Source organism: Brienomyrus brachyistius, chromosome 12, assembly GCF_023856365.1.
Source record: "Brienomyrus brachyistius isolate T26 chromosome 12, BBRACH_0.4, whole genome shotgun sequence".
In the NCBI taxonomy this organism is placed as follows: domain Eukaryota; kingdom Metazoa; phylum Chordata; class Actinopteri; order Osteoglossiformes; family Mormyridae; genus Brienomyrus; species Brienomyrus brachyistius.
The window spans coordinates 14,937,800-14,957,675 of NC_064544.1; the positions used below are offsets into that span (position 1 = coordinate 14,937,800).

The following is a 19,876-nucleotide window of genomic DNA, read 5'->3' on the forward strand; positions in this document are numbered from 1 at the left end:
ACAAAATGTTACATTCTCTCTCAAAAACGTAAATCCATCTCGGCTACTTTGTTCCCAATACTGTCCTTCAAATATCTATTTAGACTATGTCTTTAAACAAACCTTGACCCAATCTAATGCAGAAAATTAGTTTAGCCATCTTAACTATTTATATTCACATACTGTATTTAAAGACTGAAAAATGCACCCCATTCTGCATGTGTAATACACTGCAACAGATTTCCTTCATTCTTTTTAATTTAACATTTATTTTACTTCATATTACAGTATGTCTCTCATCTCCGTGAAGTACCTTTCTGTTTTCGAGGCCCTATATCTCCGAATTTATGTCTGTCCCACTCTGTAACACTAGTTTTAATCCAAGAAGAAATTCAGTCAAATACCTTTCCTCACATCAACAAAATGCAACCTTCCTTACCTTTACTATTGCATACATCCATTCAGCATTTTCTGGTGTTTCCAGATATATAGATTTGAAAATATTCTATAGGGTCAGCACATTTTGACTTTTTATATGTTGACAGTTTTTCTGTATTTCAATTTTCCTATTCAGTTCACAAGTCCTAGGCGACAACCAGTTGGTTATTATGGTGGTATATTTGGAGCCATTGCTGCAGAAGACAAAGACAGATTATATATTCAGATTTATATTCAGATCTATTTTTATATATATTTATATTTCACACAGTACGTCGCGTCTGTGATTTGAACAGTACTATTGAATCGTAGGTCATATTTCCAAAACTGAGAAAAGAACATTTCATATATATCATTGGAGATAGGGTGAATGTTTTTTTTTTTACAAGATATGCGTTATAGGCGAGTTGAGAAATGATACATTCGTCATTTTATGAACAATTCGTGATTTACAGATGTCATTTCCAGTGGTACAATAAAGTAATACATTGTCGCTTTTAAATAGATCGTAGGTCTTGTTCACCAACTGGGTGTCTCGGAATCCTTCCCCAGAAACAGGGAGAGAGAGAAAGAGAGAGAGAGAGAGAGGGGGAGAGAGAGAGGGAGAGAGAGATACACGGGGAGAAAGCCTTATAGGAAGTGTCCTGAAAACATTGGCATTCACCGACTTCTTACATTCTGCACCACCCTACATAAAAGCGACACTCGAATAAAACCGCGACTTTCTTGGAAAAGGGGAGGGGGCGAAAATAGGAGAAAGGAGGCGGAAAGATGACCGAAAGGAGGGGTTCCCGTGGTGCCGATACTACAGACCGTGGAGAGACATAGACCGAAAGAACGTTTATTGCCAGGAGCGGATAATGTCAAAACCAAGCGCTGCCGCTACGTAGGTGACCAAATCAGGAATAAAAAGGGAGGAGGATTGTTCCTAAGCGAAAGACAAGAGTAAATGTGTACCCGATAAGGGCAAAAGAGCCCATGCGAATTAAAAGGGTCGCAACTATTTATTAGAGGTAAAATCTTAAAGGAAAGGTTAGATGCTGTCCACTCCGAGAAGGCAGCCAAAGGACTTTGCTGAGGTGAAGATTTTTGATGAGCTCGGATAAACCATGCGGAATCTCTTTCTTCTAAGTTTTGCGTTCAGTTTTCACAAAGGTATGACTGAATTTATTGCACTTAATGTCGGCTACGATAGTCATGCGCTTTCATGTGATCCTCTGGAGCCCGTTGTCAGCCTAATTCAGTGTTGAAATAGCCGGGAATTCCTGAAAGTTTTTTTTTTCTCTTAATAGATTTTGCCATTTAACAATAACCAAAATATGTATCTGATCGTTTTATATTGTGTATGGTCACTCTGTATTGCTTGATGAATGAGTTTGTTATGGTTTTGTTTAATTACATGTGCCTCGGTGAATAATATGTAATTTGTCAATCAAGAAAGGTTATTGGGAAAGAATGTATGTACTATTAATCGTGCTTGTATGGGCTGTAGGATTAGATTTCATTGGTCATACGAGGTGAAATGCCTTAGATGGATATGGCCTTTGCATGGCCTTATTTAAATATTAACGTAAAGCGAGAATGAAGTTCTTGTAATCGGTGGATAGAGTCGGGCTAAATACCCTCCAGACATGCAGACATGCTCCTGTAAATCGCATTAACTGCTGTGTTTCGCTTGTGCAATCGAAGTCATAGCCTGCCTATAATAAAATCGACTAGAAAACATTAAGAGAATGGGCTTCACGCAGTACTGAAGGCGATCGATGCTAAACGAATCCCTAACTTCATTTCAGAAATCGCCCGTCATGTGTGCCATTGTCTGTTTCAGTGTGGGCTTTAGGTGCCGGTGAATATATGCAGGTAAATGGCAGTTCCGAGCCAGCAGTGATCAAGGGTGGGAGACGCCGGGGCGGATGCGCCTTCACTTGCCATATTATTTAAGCATTTAAGGGAAATCGGTAATGCCACTGTTGGTCGTTAGCATTCACTGCGAAGCACCGTTTAGTGCGGTTGTCACAAAGGGTAATTCATGGGACGGCGCGGCGATGCCTTATAGCGCTTGGCCGCACATAAAGAGCCACAGAGGCGTTTCCGTAGGACATGGTATAGGGACCATGGCGGTGGCGACCCATTAACGCGGGGGAGGGCTACCTGTTTGATCGGGCCAGTTCTCTCCCACGATGGCTCGCCTCTCTGTGTCTGCCGTCGGAAACGTGCTGAGATTGATCACTGATGCGGGATGTATGTGTTTGTGGGCGTTTTCATTAGCCAGACGTCGGTGAGCGGCTTCTGTAAGCGTGCCTTGCAAAACTGCCAGACTCTACCATTCTGCTCGAAATATCATAGCGTATTTTGTCACACACGATGCATGAATATCTACCATAATGTTGTGCGGTATCAACCACAGCCCACCCGAACACACCCCAAAAGGCTACCTGTAATCAAACCATTGACAGTTGGCTATAAAAATGTAGCCAGTAAACAGGCATGTGCCCAAATGCTGTTGTATAAATATACTGCAGAATATACATCTTTTTTGCTTATATTCACCTTAATACTACACTGCTATAGCAATTTGTGTACACAGCAGTATTGTACTAATCCCAGTAAACCACCATTCTGCCCAATACAACTTTATTATGCCAAATACACATTAACACACTGTAATTCTTATTCATTACAACAGTATACAACTGTATAGGGCTACCTTGATGTTATTGTATTAAAATTGTACAAGCAAACTGAAGTAGTACTTATACCAAATCAAATCCATTATTGAGCCATCCAATAATTTCAATGAAAGTGACACACCTTAATACAACCAACACCTATACCACAGCATCACAGCACAACCCTACTGTTTCAGACTCAGTATATAGTGCCTCATGCTTATAGTACTGCTGTCTATGGCTAAGAAAACACACAATGTGTTAAACATCTCATTAAATATTAAAATGACCTCTGTACTTTCTTTGTTGGGCTTTACTGTATGTAGATCTGTTGCTGTATTGTGTGTCAGTGTTTGGTGTTTCTGTTACAATGCAAATACAGTCATTTTGCATAATAGCTCTTTACTGTCACATCTGCATTGCATTTGTTGACAAATAATGCAGAGTGTTAACCAAACAAAGCTGGATTTAAGAAGTTTTCCTTCAATCCTTTCATCTGTCCCTCTGTTCCTCATTCGTTTAGTCCTCCTTTCTCTGCTTCTTTGTCTTCTGAGGTGCGTTCTGCTACCTCAGTAAATCTTTCTCTCTCTCTCTCTCTTTCTCTCTCTCTCTGTAGTTTCTGCATTACCTCTTTTTTCTTTCATTCTCCTTCTCTCTCTCTCTCTCTCTCTCTCTCTCCCCTTCTTCCAAGACCTCTTCCCCTTTTTTCCCTCCTCCCCTCCCCCCATCTCTGTAATGAGTTCCAGATGTGTTTTTTGCATTCCTTCAGAGGGGAACACGAGAAACGGGTGGGGGATGGGGTGGTCACAGTGGACAGAGAAGGAGGGAGGAGGAGAGGGTACAAGCGGAAAGCAGGGGGCAAGTGCCAGGGTGCTGGAGAGCCTGGGTGCAAAGATGGGATTTTGCTTTAATTCTGTTTGGAAAGTCCCATAAGCCCCCCCTCCCCCACCAACAAATTGGCTCATTTCAGGAATTTGGCTATTTCATGATCCTTGATAATGCTGCTACACAAAATGAGTAACAAATGTAACCATTTTTAGAGTGGGATGCTTTTAGCTACCAGAGCAGTTCACCTTGCCTAAATGTATCACCGCTATAGTCCTTGAGGGACTTGAACTCACAACCATCAGGTTTAGGACTGCCTCCTTAATTGCCACAAGAGCAGCTTCCCTATATTGATTTAACTTATCCATGGTATTTTATCCTAAGAAAGGAACCTTACCATGTATCTGTGCTGGGGTGCTCTTGGTCTACATTTCAAGCTTATAATTTATAGATCTGTACGATCTGGGTTCTACTGCATTTTATGTACTTGCATGGAAAGCCCATTGTACCTTATAAGTTTTGTCTGGGACGGCATTCTTGTGTCTTTGTTCTACAGTCTGCAGGTTGCGTACGTACAGAATATTTCATAATATACTATAGTTTATGTTCATAGTGCTGCGATGGGCTGGCCCCCTGTCCTGGGTTGTTCCCTGCCTCATGCCCATAGCTTCCGGGTTAGGTTCTGGAACCCCTCCCGCAACCTAGAAGGATAAGTGGTTTGGAAAACGGATGGATGGATGTTCATAGTAAGAAGTTTGTTTACCATTTCTGTAACGCAGTTGTGTGCAGTGAGCCTTTACTTCATGCAAACCACTTGACTAGGTTCTTCTGTCCCTTAAAACTGGGTAATGGATTGTCACAGTGTTTCAGTAATCTGGAAGTATTAGGTCTAGGTCCGAGTCTAGTTTCATTCTGCCTTTTTCGGTTAGTTCTGGCGAGTGTTAATCGCATCCCTTGCATTGCACCATCTAAAGTGCTGGTATCAACTGCTGATACCAGAGCTAAACTGCAGCACCTGCGGCTTTGCCTTTCTGCCCACTATTGTTTCGTTCCACGTTGCTGGCTGGTGAAATGCTTCCAACGTGTCCGTGTTAAACTAGTGCCCTCCATTTGTAAACAAAGCCCAGTGGTGACTTATGGCTGGTGGTCAGCTTTGTGCGTGTGCACAGTGTTTGGCAGTGTGTATCAAAGCTCTGTCATCGTCTTCGGCTCCTCCGGTAGCCTTAGAGGCACCATTGGCGTTGCCGTCGCTATTACTTGCATCAGCGTGTCGGTGGTTTAACAGTAGTCATGGTGACCGTTGTTTCACTGGTGAAAATTGTTGCAAATGAGCTTTAGATGTTGGCGAAATGGAAAAGGGTGGGCCAATTTTTTTTTTTTGTCAAATTTTCAGAATGGCATGTCTCCTTATACTGAATTTTCAAACAAATCTGTTTCTATAGCAACTAAATAGAGGCTGCAGAGGTAAAGGGAGGGGGGAATGAAAGCATAAGAGGGGAGTGAGGAAAAAGACTATTTGTGCGGGAGGCACGGACATTTGGGGGTTGGATTAAAAGGCTGGATGCTTCATGCTTTTGGGTGTTTTTAGGTGTATTTGTATGTGTTCCAGGGGAGTGCTTTGGAAGGTGGGGGTGGATGTATTGTCTGAGGTGGAGGTAGACTGGGTTGGATGGAAAGGCAGCATGGCTACCATAGAATTTTCTAGACACTGCCTCCCTACCACTCAATGAAATTACTGTGAATACTTTTTTTCGCCTCCTTTGATTATTTAATAGTCCGTGGACTGAACAATGAATTAAATAATTCATGATTAAGCCTAATTAAGTCAAGCACTAATTTATATGATTGCTCGAGGTGCAGAATTTGAGGTGCAAAAATTAAAAATCATATTTTACATTTTAGCTGCATAAATGTACCCATAACAATTTTGTTAAAAGATCAGTGGTTTTTAGCTGTTGTTATAAGTAATATCTAGATCGTTCTTTTAAACCCTAATTTATTAAACATAATAAAAAACCCATCGGTTAGGAGGTTGACTTGGGTGTGGAGTCAGGGCGGGTCAGCAGAGTTCACAAGCGCCAGTGACTGTGAGAGTCTCACCCTGCAAGACACTAAGAGGTGGGTGATTATGTCTGGTCGGCGCGGACAGTTTGCTGACGCTCCCTATTGTTTGCCTCCCTGTCTGGCCGGGCATCGTCACTCCCTCGTACCGCTGACGACCCAAAGGCGACCCTTGACTGCGAGTGTGACCCAGCAGGGCCATCCCGGTGTCTTCCTGCCTTCCAGTCACGGGGCAGACCCCTTAGCCTCTTTCTGGCAGCGCCGTGGTGTGCAGGGACAGAGCGGACACCCTCCTTTCTGCAGGCGGCACCTGGACGCCGCTAATTTGCCTGTTAGATTGATGTCTGTTTATTGCCCCTAGAATGTCTCCTGAGAGGAGATGAAGGGTCGCTCTGATTCCATGAGCATCTCTCTCAGTGTTACTTCAGTCTTACGTAGTGTTGCTCTAGTCTTGCTCTTGTTTTGACCCAGTCTTGGCCAAATAAGCTTCAGGGTTTTTTTTTTTAACTGGTTCCTTGCATACCTGCTGTGTTTCTGTTGACTCTCTCCATCAATCTTTGCCATTTGTACCCTTTCTTTTTAGTTGCCTTCCTTTTCTGTTACCATAGTGACTGCATGTTCCCTCTTTCCCTCTTTAACATCTCCATTCTGTCCCTGTTCTGCTCTCAGCCATACCTATCGCATGTTAGTTACCATGACAATGCCTCTTCCCTCACACACCTGTTCACTGCGTGCTTGTCCCCTTCGCTTTACCTATCTTCTCCTTACTTTCCGCTCCTCTTCCTTCTCCTTGATCGATCCCGTCTCATATCTCTCGTCTCCTTTTATTCATTCCCCTCTTTCTCCCTTTCTCAGTTTTTTTTTCCCTCTAATCACTGTCCGGTGTCCCTCCCTGATTCTCATCTCTTGTTTTAAAAAGGGAAACGAAATGAAATACTTAGCAAGAGTAAGGCGTGAGAGTGGTTGTCATGGCAAGATTAGACAACAGTGTCATAACAATAGACATAACAAAGAGAGAAAGTATTTTCACAGTCCACAACTATTGTTACATGTACATGGTTCCAGTTGACTCTGGACTAGAGGAAATCGGTCAGAGTAAAAATGGCTTTCAAGTCCATTGACTGACATGACTAAGCATGACCGTGAGTATCTGTGTAACATGTGACTAGATGCCACATTAAGCTTTACTAGGACCATGAGTAAAGTGTAATGATGACTGAGAAATTATCAGTGAAAGGATCGGCTAAGTAATGAAATGCTATACAGAATATAGTGTTCTATGAGGTTTGTATGAATCAACTGAGGTGACTGTAGTTATAGAGTATACTGAAGTCAGATCAAATGCTTACTTAGCAGTACTTAGTGAAATTCTGTTTATTTACTAATGGATGTATATTGACAATTTGCATTGAAATTATTGTTTTGTCTGTTTAATTTATGAGCAAAATAGTCTTAAATCCTGTATAAAATATATTTTTGCATAAAACTTATCTGGTACATGTTTGGATACTGTTCTTGCACAGAAAATATTATAGACTTGGGAGCCAAATGTTGGATACATTTTTTTTTATATCCAATGACTGTGATTGGTAGTTTTTCACTAATTAACTTTTATTGATAAGTCAGCCTGGACCATACTGTATTTGTATATTACTTATAATCATAGCATTTAATTTTTTCCCCTATGTGTGTTATACTAGTAGAATGATGGGAAAAGTTCATACTGTGGAATGTGGTTTGCTGGGACTGTTGCGGTAATGAAAATTATGGTCTACTTGTAGTACGGTCACCATGCAAACTTATCCTTAAATTGTAAGATTTCAAACAGCGGCGACCAGATAAACCAGGAAATATTCCTGCATCGCGCAGTGTAATATGGCAGACATTGTCGAGTATGTGGGATAAGACTGAACAGCGCTGCTCCGGAGTCCTTGAAGTAGGTCAACAAATTGGTACAGTATCTGTTTAAATTAGTAAAGGCAATGTACAGTAATCACAGGGTCTGCAACTGTTTACATCACCCTACTGATTGAGAACAGAAAGACGCATACCTTGCCCTTTAGAGACCCTCGTGGGACTAAATCTGGGGCAGAAAACTTGGTCTTACGGAAATAAAATCCATGGAAACAATAGAGCGGTTGAACTGGGGCCCCAGTGCAGAAATGTTAAAGACATTTGGTAGGAAGATAACATTACTCTTTGACGCAAGATTGTTTTAATTACATCTTTAGTAACTGATCGCGGGGCGACAATATTTGTGTGTGTGGCTGTGAGTGTTCAGCCGTTTGAGTAAAATCAGATTAATGGAATGTTTGAATAAAATTACAGCTCGTTTGCTCTGGTGTAAACAGGCAGCTAGCCTGGGCGAAATCACAGAACATTCCAGGGGTGTAGATGTATCGCTGTCAGAGGGCTGAACTTAACCATTTCGGCTTGGGACTGTTGACGCTCAAGAAAAAGAGTCAAACAAAGAGCTCAATTGCTCAGTTGAGATGCTGAGAAAAGCTACTGCAACGCCAAGTGCGCATGAGTGGGTATAACTGTAGTTTTCTCACTGGGCCAGTATGGATGGCCCGCTTTTCCCAGGAACCCGCTGACCAGTCTGTGGTTCTGGGCCAAAGGGCAGTTCTGTCCTGCGTGGTGTTCAACTACACGGGCATTGTGCAGTGGACCAAGGACGGCCTCGCCCTGGGTATCGGACATGACCTGCGAGGTGGGAAAATCTCTATCTAATTTAGCTCACTCCCTCCCCTCTCTCCTCCATCCCACTCTCCTTTGCTTTTTCATTTCTCTATCGTTCCGAATTACCCGCAAATTCAGGTTTTCAAAAAAAGAGTCATTTTCACATTAAAATTTTATTTTTGGCATGACGATTTAGGGACCAATTTTTGATTAATGTAAATAAATATGGAATCTAGCTCATTTTTAGCTCCATCTCTGTCTCGGTAGATTCCTGGCCCCCCACTCGTCCTTTTTCCTTCAGTTCCATGCTATTATCTATCCCCCCCACCTCCTTTTCTACCCCTCCGTCATCCTTCTTTTTTCTGTCAGATATGGACCTAGAATGCCTTGTTTCGCTTTTGGGGAAGCTTTAGAACAGAGACGTGTAAACGATGAAAAGATGTCTTCTGTAACATGCTCACACTTACCCAGCCTTTTATAAAGACGTGTCTGCAGTGTGTTTTTAATATCGATTCAGACCCAGCTATTTTGTGGGAGAATAGGAAAGTAAAATCACCTTGGTTTGTGGAGATGATGCAATCCGCCTCAATACTTTTATGAAAAATGTGGGTGACATCATGAGTTCAGCACTGAGAGACGTGGCTGCCACCTGCTGGCTGAATGCGGTCCTAGCAGCCTAGCTGAACATTCAGTAACGATCCCTTTGTTCTCCCTCAGCCCTGTTATGGATCGGTTTGTGGGAACGTGCCTGTTTGTACAGGTGCTAATTGTATCCCCCCATCCTCAGCCTGGCCCAGGTACCGCGTGCTGCGTGGGATGGAGGTGGGCCAGCACGACCTGGAGATCTCGGCAGCAGAGCTGTCGGACGACTCTCTGTACGAGTGCCAGGCCACCGAGGAAGCGCTCCGTTCCCGGCGAGCGAAGCTCACTGTACTGAGTGAGTGTGTGCACGCGCGCGCGTGTGTGTGTATGTGCGTCTGTGTGCACGTGCGTGCCTCAGTCTGTGTCCCTGAACAGCAAGTCTTTGTCAATGTCTTCAGGCTCTGTTCCAGCTGTAAGATGTAGCATGGGGGCTGGGCCATAGGAATCATTGCTGAGGTGTGTGGGGGACTTGGTTTGAGTGTAAGAGTTCAAAAAGTCTTCCTTAGCATTTTTTTCTGGCTTGCTACTTTCCTATTTACAATAATCAAAAAAAGAGTCTGTGATTGGTTGGCATTTGCCCAACCTTGGTAATTAGGTGGACCAGACACACCCAGGCCCCCACATAGAAGCTGACCTGATGTATGTATAGATTTCACATTTATTTCTTTGGCAGACACTTTTATCCAAAGTGATGTACAATGCAGGCTCCAACGGCCCCGGCAGCCGTTACGGGTCTTGCTCAGGACTCTGATGGTGAAATGACTCTGCTGACCACAGGAGTCCTGACCCACAGAGCCACACACTACCCACAATTTAGGGACAGATATCAGATCATTTCCCTACAAATGCAGAACCTCCAGAAAAATTAGAGCCATGGGAGGTTTATTTGATAGAGTTCTTGTTTTTTGTGATGTTCTGGGGTTACCTTGTCTCTGTGTAAATGTATGCGTATACTGTATATATGAGGGCACATTTGACTGAGCATACAACCCCCCCCCCCTGCCATCCCCAGTTCCCCCAGGAGACCCAGTGATACATGGGGGTCCACAGGTGCTGCTGAGGGCCGGCGTGGCCTACAACCTGAGCTGTGTTTCCCGTGGGGCCAAACCACCTGCTCTCATACACTGGGAGAAGGACGGCATGCTGCTGGAGGGGGACTTTAACATCACGGTGAGTCTTTCACACATACACACACACACACACCATTCAGTGCACTGTACACACACACACACATGCCATTCAGCACACTGTACACAGACGCACACACACACACACGTCGGGTATACCTATCCTTATGGAGCCCGCTCATTCACTTCTATGGGAAAAATGCTAATGCTAACTATGACAACCTTAACCCCTACCCTGCCCTAACCATAACCATAAGTAACCAAACAAAATACAAGAGTTTTTGCATTTTTAGTTTTTTCATAGCAGTCACCGATTTTTATAAAATATAGTTTTCTCTTATGGGGACCAGGAAACCAGTCCCCATAAGGGAAACAAAACAGATATTTATCACGTTATGGGGACATTGTGTCTCCGTAAGGATAGGTATACCCACTCACATACACATACACCATTTATCGTACTGTATACACACAGAGTTAATGTATACTCCATACCCCCCCCCCCCGCATAAACATGCACTCAGATCGTGCATACACATTATATACTCATGGGGGAGTGTGGCTTGCCAGCATTGCCCACAGATATTGAACCCCCCCCCCCCATTCTTCCTGTAAATACCTCGTTCACTTCTCCAGTCCAAACATATATAGATTAGATGCCCCTAACCTGTGTCTGCGTGCGCTGTGATGGACTAGCAGTTCATCCAGGGTATCTTCTGCCTTGCACACCGTGCTTCCTGGGATGTGCTTGAGTCTTTCTCTCATCCTGTACTGGATAAGTTAGAGCAAACAGATGGATGCAATGGATGTACATCTACATTTTTACACATAAATGCTTTTTTACACATACTACACACAAAAAGTAACAGGCTAGTCACTGGGTCGATAAGAGAACCATTCTGGCTGAATCTTTCAGGAACCCTTTGCTCTGTAATTTTACTATATTTACTTTCTGCCTGTGACTTTTCAGGGTTGTAATTTCTCTGTCTCCCTGCAGGAGGTGCTGATGGACAGAAAGAGGACAACCACCCGCAGTTTCCTGCCCATCCTGCCAGTGGACACGGACACAGGTCACAACTTTACCTGTGTGACCAGGAACCCAGCAGCACCTGCGGGGAAGCGCACAACCGTGTCCCTTAACGTGCACTGTGAGTGTGTACTTGCGTTTTTATGAATGACTGTGTCGGCATATGAGTGTCTTTGATTATGTGCCTGACTGTGTTCATGTGTCACTGTGTACATCGGTAGTGTTTTTAATGAATGAGCTGGTGATCGATTGGTAGGCGTGTGTCTGGCTGTTGAGCAGGAGTTCTCATTTCTGGCTGCCGCTCACTACTCTACAGACAAACCCACGGTGACACTCTCTGTAGACCCTCGCTCTGTGCTACAAGGAGAGAGAGTCGCATTTACTTGCCAGGCGAGCGCCAATCCCCCTGTTATGAGCTACAGGTTGGTCTGCCCTCACACGTCTAGACCTACACGCATACGGGTGTGACGAGCAGGGCGTGAGTTTCGACTGTGATCCTCAGGTGGGCAAAGGGTGGCATTCTCCTGGAGGGCGCCAGGGAGAGTGTGTTTGTGACCACGGCGGACCACTCCCTCTTCACCGAGCCCGTATCCTGCCAGGTCTTCAACGCTGTGGGGAGCACCAACGTCAGCGTCCTGGTGGATGTTCACTGTGAGTCTTGTGTGCGCTTGCCTGTTGCTGTCTATCCCACTCTTCTTCTGTTCCGTTTCCCTTCTGAGTGCTGTTAGTTTTGCCAACAGGCTAAATCCGCTCTCTCTGTCTGCCTGGCCGCCCGTGTGCTTGTCTGCCTCTCCTTCTGCTGGTCAGACTGGTGGACCATGTGTCTTCCACGCATTTCTGGACTGAAGTCTGCCCAGAAAATCTGCTTTCTCATTCTACATTTTAGATTGTTTTTTTTTTTTATTTAGCTTTGTTAGTGTAGTCAATTCTCTCAGAGCGGCTGGTGTGACTGGCACTCAGACACCAAAAAGAAAACAGCAGAACGAAAGCAGCAACATCCTTGCAGGATGTGAGATAGGCAATGTACCAGTGCCTTCTAAAAGAGCACCTTTGTCAGGTTGAGAGCAAGTGAGTTAGGCTTTTCTGGTTGATTTTTATCCTGGATTCAGTCTCCCCTGCCCTGCCTGGCTGCTTGCCTATCTCTGCAGTCGTTTACCTGCAATCCTATTCTTGTTCTCTGCAGTTGGCCCTCTTCTGCTAGTGGAGCCCAGCCCGGTGACGGCGGATGTCGACTCTGACGTCACGTTGAACTGCAAGTGGTCCAGCAACCCCCCTCTTATCCTTACCTGGACCAAGAAGGGCTCCAATGTGGTCAGTAATCTTCATGTAACCAGCTGAAACAAATGCCCCTTTCAAACGATACCAAATCTAAAAGCAGTAATAATGATCAGTGTTCAGTCTGTAACCAGACAGTCTAATCAGCACTAACACTGTGCTGTAGCTATAGTCTATAGGTTAGTCTGTAACCATGCAGTCTACTCAACAGTAATAATGAGCTGGATCTGTGGTATGTTTGTCTGCTTCTAAGCAGGCTGGGTACTAATGCATAATAAGTAACTGTACCTGAAATAGTTGTATGTCCCCTGACCAGGTACTTGGTAATAGTAACCAGCTATTTCTGAGGTCTGTGAGTCAAGATGATGCCGGGCAGTACATTTGCAAGGCCATTGTACCCCAAATCGGAGTTGGAGAACGGGAGATCACTCTCACGGTCAATGGTAAGTCAAACAATAGGGTTTAGAAAACAGGGTGATAGACGTCAGGAAAAGCCAGTAAAAATATACAACTACCAGGGAACTATAGAAACACTGTTGTTTCTTCCCAGGTCCTCCAATCATTTCCAGCGAGCCCATCCAGTATGCAGTGAGAGGGGAAAGAGGACAGATAAAGTGTTACATCGCCAGTACCCCTCCCCCAGATAAAATTGTGAGTATCTCTAGCTAAATTCTGTTAGTATTACATTGTCATTTTAATTACTCCATTACACCACTCACGCCGCAGTTTATTATCCATTAATCCTCAAACTTTTTATCCCATACAGGGCTGTGGTTTTTTTATGCACTGTAATTTTATGTACTGCACTGCACCCCTCGTCTCATTGTTAAATATGCTTTGTAATTCTCCACACACCACTGCACCCCTCATATCGTTGAGTATGTACTATAGTTTTATGCACTTCACTGCACCCCTCGTATCTTTTTGTATTATGCACTAAATTTTACACATTCCACTGCAACCATAATATTATTTATACACCATAGTTTTATGGAATTCACTGCACCCCTCATATCATTGTTTATTATTCACTATTTTTTTATGCACTCCACTGTACTCCTCATATAGTTATTATGCACTGTAATTTTATGCACTTCACTGCATCCCTCGTGTTGTTGTTAAATATGGACTGTAATTCTACACACTGCACTAATAATATCTTTGTGCATCATGCGCTAAATTTTACATATTCCACTGCACCCTCATATTGTAGTTTATGCACTATAATTTTATGCATTTCACTGCACCCTTCATATCGTTGTTTATTATGCACTGTAATTTTACGCACTCTACTGCACCCCTCATATCTTTATGCATCATGCACTAAATTTTACACATTCCACTGCACCCCTTGTATTATTTATTATGCACTGTAAATTTATGCACTCCACTGCACCCCCCATATATTGTTTATGCACTATAATTTTCCACATGCCACTGCATCCCTTGTACCGTTATTTATGCACAATGATTTTCTGCATTCCATTGCATGCCCATGCCATTTTTTATGCACTAAAATTTTCCGTATTCCACAGCACTTCTAGTATCGTGGCTTATTATGCACTGGAATTTTACGCACTCCACTGCAACCCTTCTATCATCGTTTATAAGGCACTGTAATTTTACGTACTCTTCTGTTGCCCTTATGCTACAGTTTGTTAAATTTTATGTACTCCACTACATCCGTCACACTGTAATTTATCACAAATTGCAATTTTATGCACTAAACCCCTCACACTGTAATATGTGTGTAGACTGTGTGTAAAACCCCGTTTTTTTGTGTTTGTTCCAGGTGTGGGCATGGAATGAGGACGAGTGGGAGAAGGAAAGGTATAGGGTGGAGCAGACCACCTTGCCAGATGGGGGGGTACTCTCCACTCTCTCCATCGCTAGTGTCATGGACTCAGACTTCCACTCTCCTTACAATTGCACGGCTTGGAACAGCTTTGGACCTGGCTCCATGATCATCACCCTGCAGGAGAACGGTACTGCCTCCTAGTGGGCAGGACTTTAATATATGGCACCCAGTTCCAGAAACATTAAATTTAAGAAAAAGTATATTTTCTACTATAGTATCTATTCATATCACAGTTCCTCTCAAATTTAAGTGACTCTTTTATATTCTATTCAACAAAAGAAAAACAAACTGAGAACTTAAGTAAGGATTTGATTATACTCATCAGTCAATATTGATGGAAATCGTAATGCATTTCAAAATGGAACACTTAACATCCTTAAAGTAAAAATATTTTGTGTTTGATATGTTCAGTTTGAGATCTTTCGTGTATGTTATTCTTTGATTAATAAATCTAGACTGTAGTTATTATATAGTGAATAGTATATAGTGAATGTAACAGAAAATATTTCAAAATATTGATTGATATTGTTGTATTGTAGAAGATACACATTTAATATTTTATAAGTGAGTGCACTGCATGCATCTTTCTCCACTCACTCCCCCTCCTTGCCTGTCTCTCCATCTGTCTCTCAGAGAAAGTACCGGTAGGGATAATAGCCGGCGGTACTGTGGGATCCTGCATCCTGGTTCTGCTCTGTCTCCTGGCCCTGGTTCTGTATCTCTGCCGCCAACACAAAGGCAGTGAGTATTTCGCCTCGGCTCCCAGCTGGGCTCCGGCACAGTGTGCCACGTCAAACACCCTCACCGCTCACAGAGAGTAAACAGACAGAGGAATGGGATGTTATTACTGTCACAACCAGGTCTGACCCAATAGGAATGAAGAAAGCAGAGTTGTAGAGTTAATTAACCCAATCAAAACCATTTAATTGAAAACAACACAAAGCCATGGATTTTGAAATGTCATTTTGCACATTACTACTAATCTGTAAATGCCTTACTTGCTTGGTCATATGTAGTAAAAACCTCATTTCATATTCCCTTTTACATATAGGCATGAGTAAGGTATCAGTCCTCAGTGAAGGTTGTGTCTGTTGAATGTACAGCAACATATCCTGTTATACTCAGACTGAAGGTCATTGAGACACTCTTATAATATTTATCAAGGTCGCGGAGTGGTGATTCTGGGGAAGCCAGATATAAGAGTGGAAACTATCAACAAGGAAACTCCCAGTCTAGAGGAAGACTCTTCAGGTTTATCCACAGCATCACGCGTGGTCAAGGCCATGTATTCAGTAAGCATCCAGAACCTTATCACATGTTTTCCTGATCGAAGCAAATTATTTACCTCATTACTACTCAATTTGGCTAATATCCCACGTTTTAACCCATCCGAAACAAGTTATCCAATACCACCAAGCTTACTACTAATTTAACTAATATCTCTGCTAAATATATTCTTTTAATTAAAAATTGTATACTATTGCTACTAATTTTTATGAATGTTCCAATAATGACTGCTTAAGTAGTCCTTTGCATTTTAACCAATACTAAATATCTGCTCTGATTATCACTAAAGCTCACTTTGTAACTAACATAGACTCTTTTCTCCTTCCCTGTCTCTCACCATCTGTCTGTATCTGTGTGTGTCTGTTTCATTATGTAGTTTTTGCCATCAGTCTCCCTCTCTCCCTCTGATCAGTCTTTTAAGGATGACATTGACCTCAAGAAGGAGCTACGCAGTGACACACTTGATACTTGTGGAGAATATGAGCTTAAGGTGAGGTACACACACACACACACACGCACGCACACAGACACACACTCAAGTTGGTCTTCCTATCTAAATTGAGACTATTCATTCATTTCTATGGGAAAATCCCTAATCCCAATAACAATACCCTTAACCCCTACCGATCCCTAACCTTAACCATTATTTTTCTGATCGCATTCACAGATTTTTATAAAATTGAGGTTACCCAAATGGGGACCTGAAGAAGTGTCCCAAAATGTGATCTATGCAAACCCCCCCCCCCCCCACAGACACACACACACACACACACAGAGACCTGTACACATATCTTTGTGGGGACCGTTCATTTTTATGGGCAAAACCCTAATTCCAACAATGGCAACCTTAATTCCAACCCAATCCTAACCTTAACCATAAGTAACCAAACAAAAAAGCTTCTGGCATTTTTAGTCACAGATTTTTATAAAACTGAATTTCCCTTTGTGGGGACTGAGAAAATTGTCCCCACAATGTCAAAATACCAGGTTATCACATTGTGGGAACATTTGGTCCCCGCAATGTAATGTATACCTGGACCACACACACACACATCCATATGCATACTATCTGTATAGATTTTATCAAGGATAATCTATAAATTATGCGTGTTCCTGTATGTTTTGAGCATTCAAGAAACCATCATAATTTTAGACATTTTCACAAGGCAGCATCATTTAACATTGACTACAAGCAGATGAAGTGAAAATAGGCACAGACATTGACAGAAAATTGCCGCACTTTTTTATTTGGGCTGGGCTGTGGGGGTGGGCAATCAAAGTAGCTACTTGCGTGCTTCCTGGAGGAGAGGAGTTACATCTTTCCTGGCAAAGAAATCCTACAGCTCCTTTGAATCAGACTAGTGAATACTGTTGTCCAGGCAGCCAGGCTAAAAGGTTCATCTTTGTGCAGGACCCGACAAATGGGTACTACAATGTACGAGCCAACCCCCATGAAGAGCCGCAGGCCTCCTCATGCTCCATGATGTATCCGGAATACCGGCCTGCCAACACCGCTAGCGGGGCTGTGGCAGCCAGCGGGGGGGAGAGCGCTGCTGGAGGGGCCACTGGAGGAGCAAGGGCTGGCTGCTATGACCCTCGACCCCCGTCCAGATTGTCCCACACAAACTATGCCCAGTTCAGCACCTTCACAAGGGCAGGCCAGTCTCAGCCAGCTCCATCCAACCCAGTCCCCCAGATGGGTGAGTTCTCCAGGGACTGCAACCTCCTGGAGCCCTCCACGCAGCTATCCTACGATAGCTACAGCTACCCGGCCCAGTACCCATACCGCCTGGGCTTCACCCCCCTGGAGGGAGGGCCCTCCTACGAGATGTATGGGGCACAGGCAGGAGCAGGGCCAGCAGCGGGTCTGGGGACAGAGACTGGATTTGGGAAGTTTGGCAGCTCCAGCCGGTTCTCCTACACCTCACAACATTCAGACTATAAACACAGGCACAACCAGAGGATGCAGACCCACGTGTGAAGGGAAGCAAGCCAAGGGAAGCTCATGCTGCACCCCTTCACTTCACTCCTTCACCGGTTCTTTGTGTTGTGCGTCGATTCCCCATCTCTAATTCGTAGGAACCACACTTAGAAGGAAACGAGCAAAATTTTGTTAATGAATTTGGCATATAAGAACAAGTGGCACATAGTTATTGTTACACACATAAGTGTCAGCGGGAGTGACAGATAATAGCAGATCATAATTATGATGGGGAGTTATGAGAGTACGAGTCTTTGTTCTCTTCTATGTTGGGCTCTTTCTAAGGAGAAACACCTGAAAGCTGTTTGTAAAGGTAGCAATTTTTAATTCTTAAAATCACAAGCTGTTTGCAAGAACAAAATCTGACAGCTGTGTCCATGCTTTATAACCGCAAGCTTCTTCCTAGGTCTAAACTGAATAGCCAATATTAGACAGTACAACCAGCCGCTGCTTCTATGGACTGCATACGACTAAGCCGTTGTGCAGGAAATAAGTACAGAAAACTATTATGAATTACACAAGATTTGTCAGTCCTGGGATTGATTTGTGTGAAGGACTAGGGTATCCTGCCTTTTTTTCTCACTGTCAGCTCATCTCTAACCCTCTTCCCCTCTCTCTCTATCATGTCTTTACTCCATTTATTCATTTCTACTCTTCCCCATTTTCTCCTTGACCTCTCTGCTTATGAGCTTGGAATAGTTGTGCTACTGGGTTTTGCACACATGTGCAGATAGGAATTAGGCAACATAACAAATAGTTTAAACCGGAGAAAGGGAGGCGGTCTTTGGGATAGATAGTAAGGTTTTTTAGGAGGTAAAGAAAGCTATTTATCATACTTTATCATTCATCTTAATATAAACACATCCTCTGTCCCATAAACATTTGTGGTGCTTAAGAGGCCAAACACTCATTATTTCTCTATTTATGTGGAGTTGGAGATCTGGACATCCAGAATGTGTTTTTTTTAACCAAAACTTGTCTGTAATATTCTCTTCATTACTGTTCTGTTCTTTGTTGTTGTTCTTGTTGTTGACACAGTTGCACTCTATTTTGAAGTCCTTATTGTTTAGAAAAGAAATGTTTGTTCTGAATGTGTTTATAATTTTTCACTTCAGTTGTTTTTCATAGCCATGAACTTTATTGAATTTTTTCTAATGTCTTATGGTATGTGATTATTTTTTCACAGTATTATATAAATAAAATCCACATCTTTCATAAAAGTTTTTTCCCTGTTAAACTATTTTTCAGTGTATGCTTTGCTTCAATTTTACATTCATCACGCTATACATACTTCTGCTGTTCGAAAAGGTTCTAATACACAAAACACTTTACAGTAGTACTCATCGTCCTTAACGATAATTTATCTGAGACCGTCTGTTGTTAAATATCCAAGTTGCATAGAAATGTTTGGATAGAAATATCTCAAATATCCAACTTGCATAAAAATATTGTGGCACGAATGGTCTTCGATAATAAATGGCAATAGTAATTTGATTTAATGTATCAAAGCCGTTAACTTTGTATTAAGTCGTATTGGTAGATTACTGCCTTACGGAAAAGCACCACTGTTTAGTTTCCTCAAATTACAGTTTGACGGTAATCATTACCCTGTAAAATATACTCGATTACTGAAATGGGTCAGTGCCTCAGATATTGTTGCTTGAAAAAGGACACGAAATGGACAGTTACTATATTAGCACCAGTTTGCAACATGTGCAGCTAATATTTAATTATTGTATGGGCACTGAAGGTGTTAAATGCCATAGAAAAGTGCACATCCTTACGTTAATCTTGAAAATCGATGTGCTTCAAAAGCATTATACTAATTGTATATCTGACCTCTAAAAGCATTGAGCTACACACGCGTACAGTGTACATTTGTGTAAAACACAAACAAAACGTAAAACCTGACCTACGCCAGCCGAGTCTGACTATATACCGCAAAGCACAAGCCCCACATACGGAAGGGCAACTAACGGCGCACGAGGGCCAGACCGGAAGACGACAACCTGGGATTGCTCATAT

General features: G+C 42.8%; 1 protein-coding gene across 3 annotated transcripts; it reads left to right on the top strand.

Moving 5' to 3' along the window:
* The first annotated feature begins 1,014 nt into the window (after positions 1-1,014).
* Positions 1,015-19,071, top strand: LOC125704821 (kin of IRRE-like protein 1). Of its 3 annotated transcripts, none has more exons than XM_048970886.1 (15): positions 1,015-1,572; positions 8,536-8,685; positions 9,442-9,591; positions 10,309-10,466; positions 11,421-11,571; positions 11,767-11,872; positions 11,953-12,101; positions 12,634-12,761; positions 13,042-13,168; positions 13,276-13,376; positions 14,518-14,710; positions 15,217-15,324; positions 15,748-15,875; positions 16,247-16,360; positions 17,282-19,071. In XM_048970886.1, exons 1-15 carry the CDS (start codon positions 1,527-1,529, stop codon positions 17,849-17,851), a joined length of 2,379 nt encoding a protein of 792 aa, XP_048826843.1. In that variant the 5' UTR covers positions 1,015-1,526; the 3' UTR covers positions 17,852-19,071. The 3 variants fall into 3 exon arrangements, with proteins under 3 accessions (XP_048826843.1, XP_048826846.1, XP_048826845.1); XM_048970889.1 differs by having other exon boundaries at positions 16,283-16,360; XM_048970888.1 differs by lacking the exon at positions 1,015-1,572 and adding an exon at positions 3,972-7,114.
* Positions 19,072-19,876: the final 805 nt, after the last annotated feature.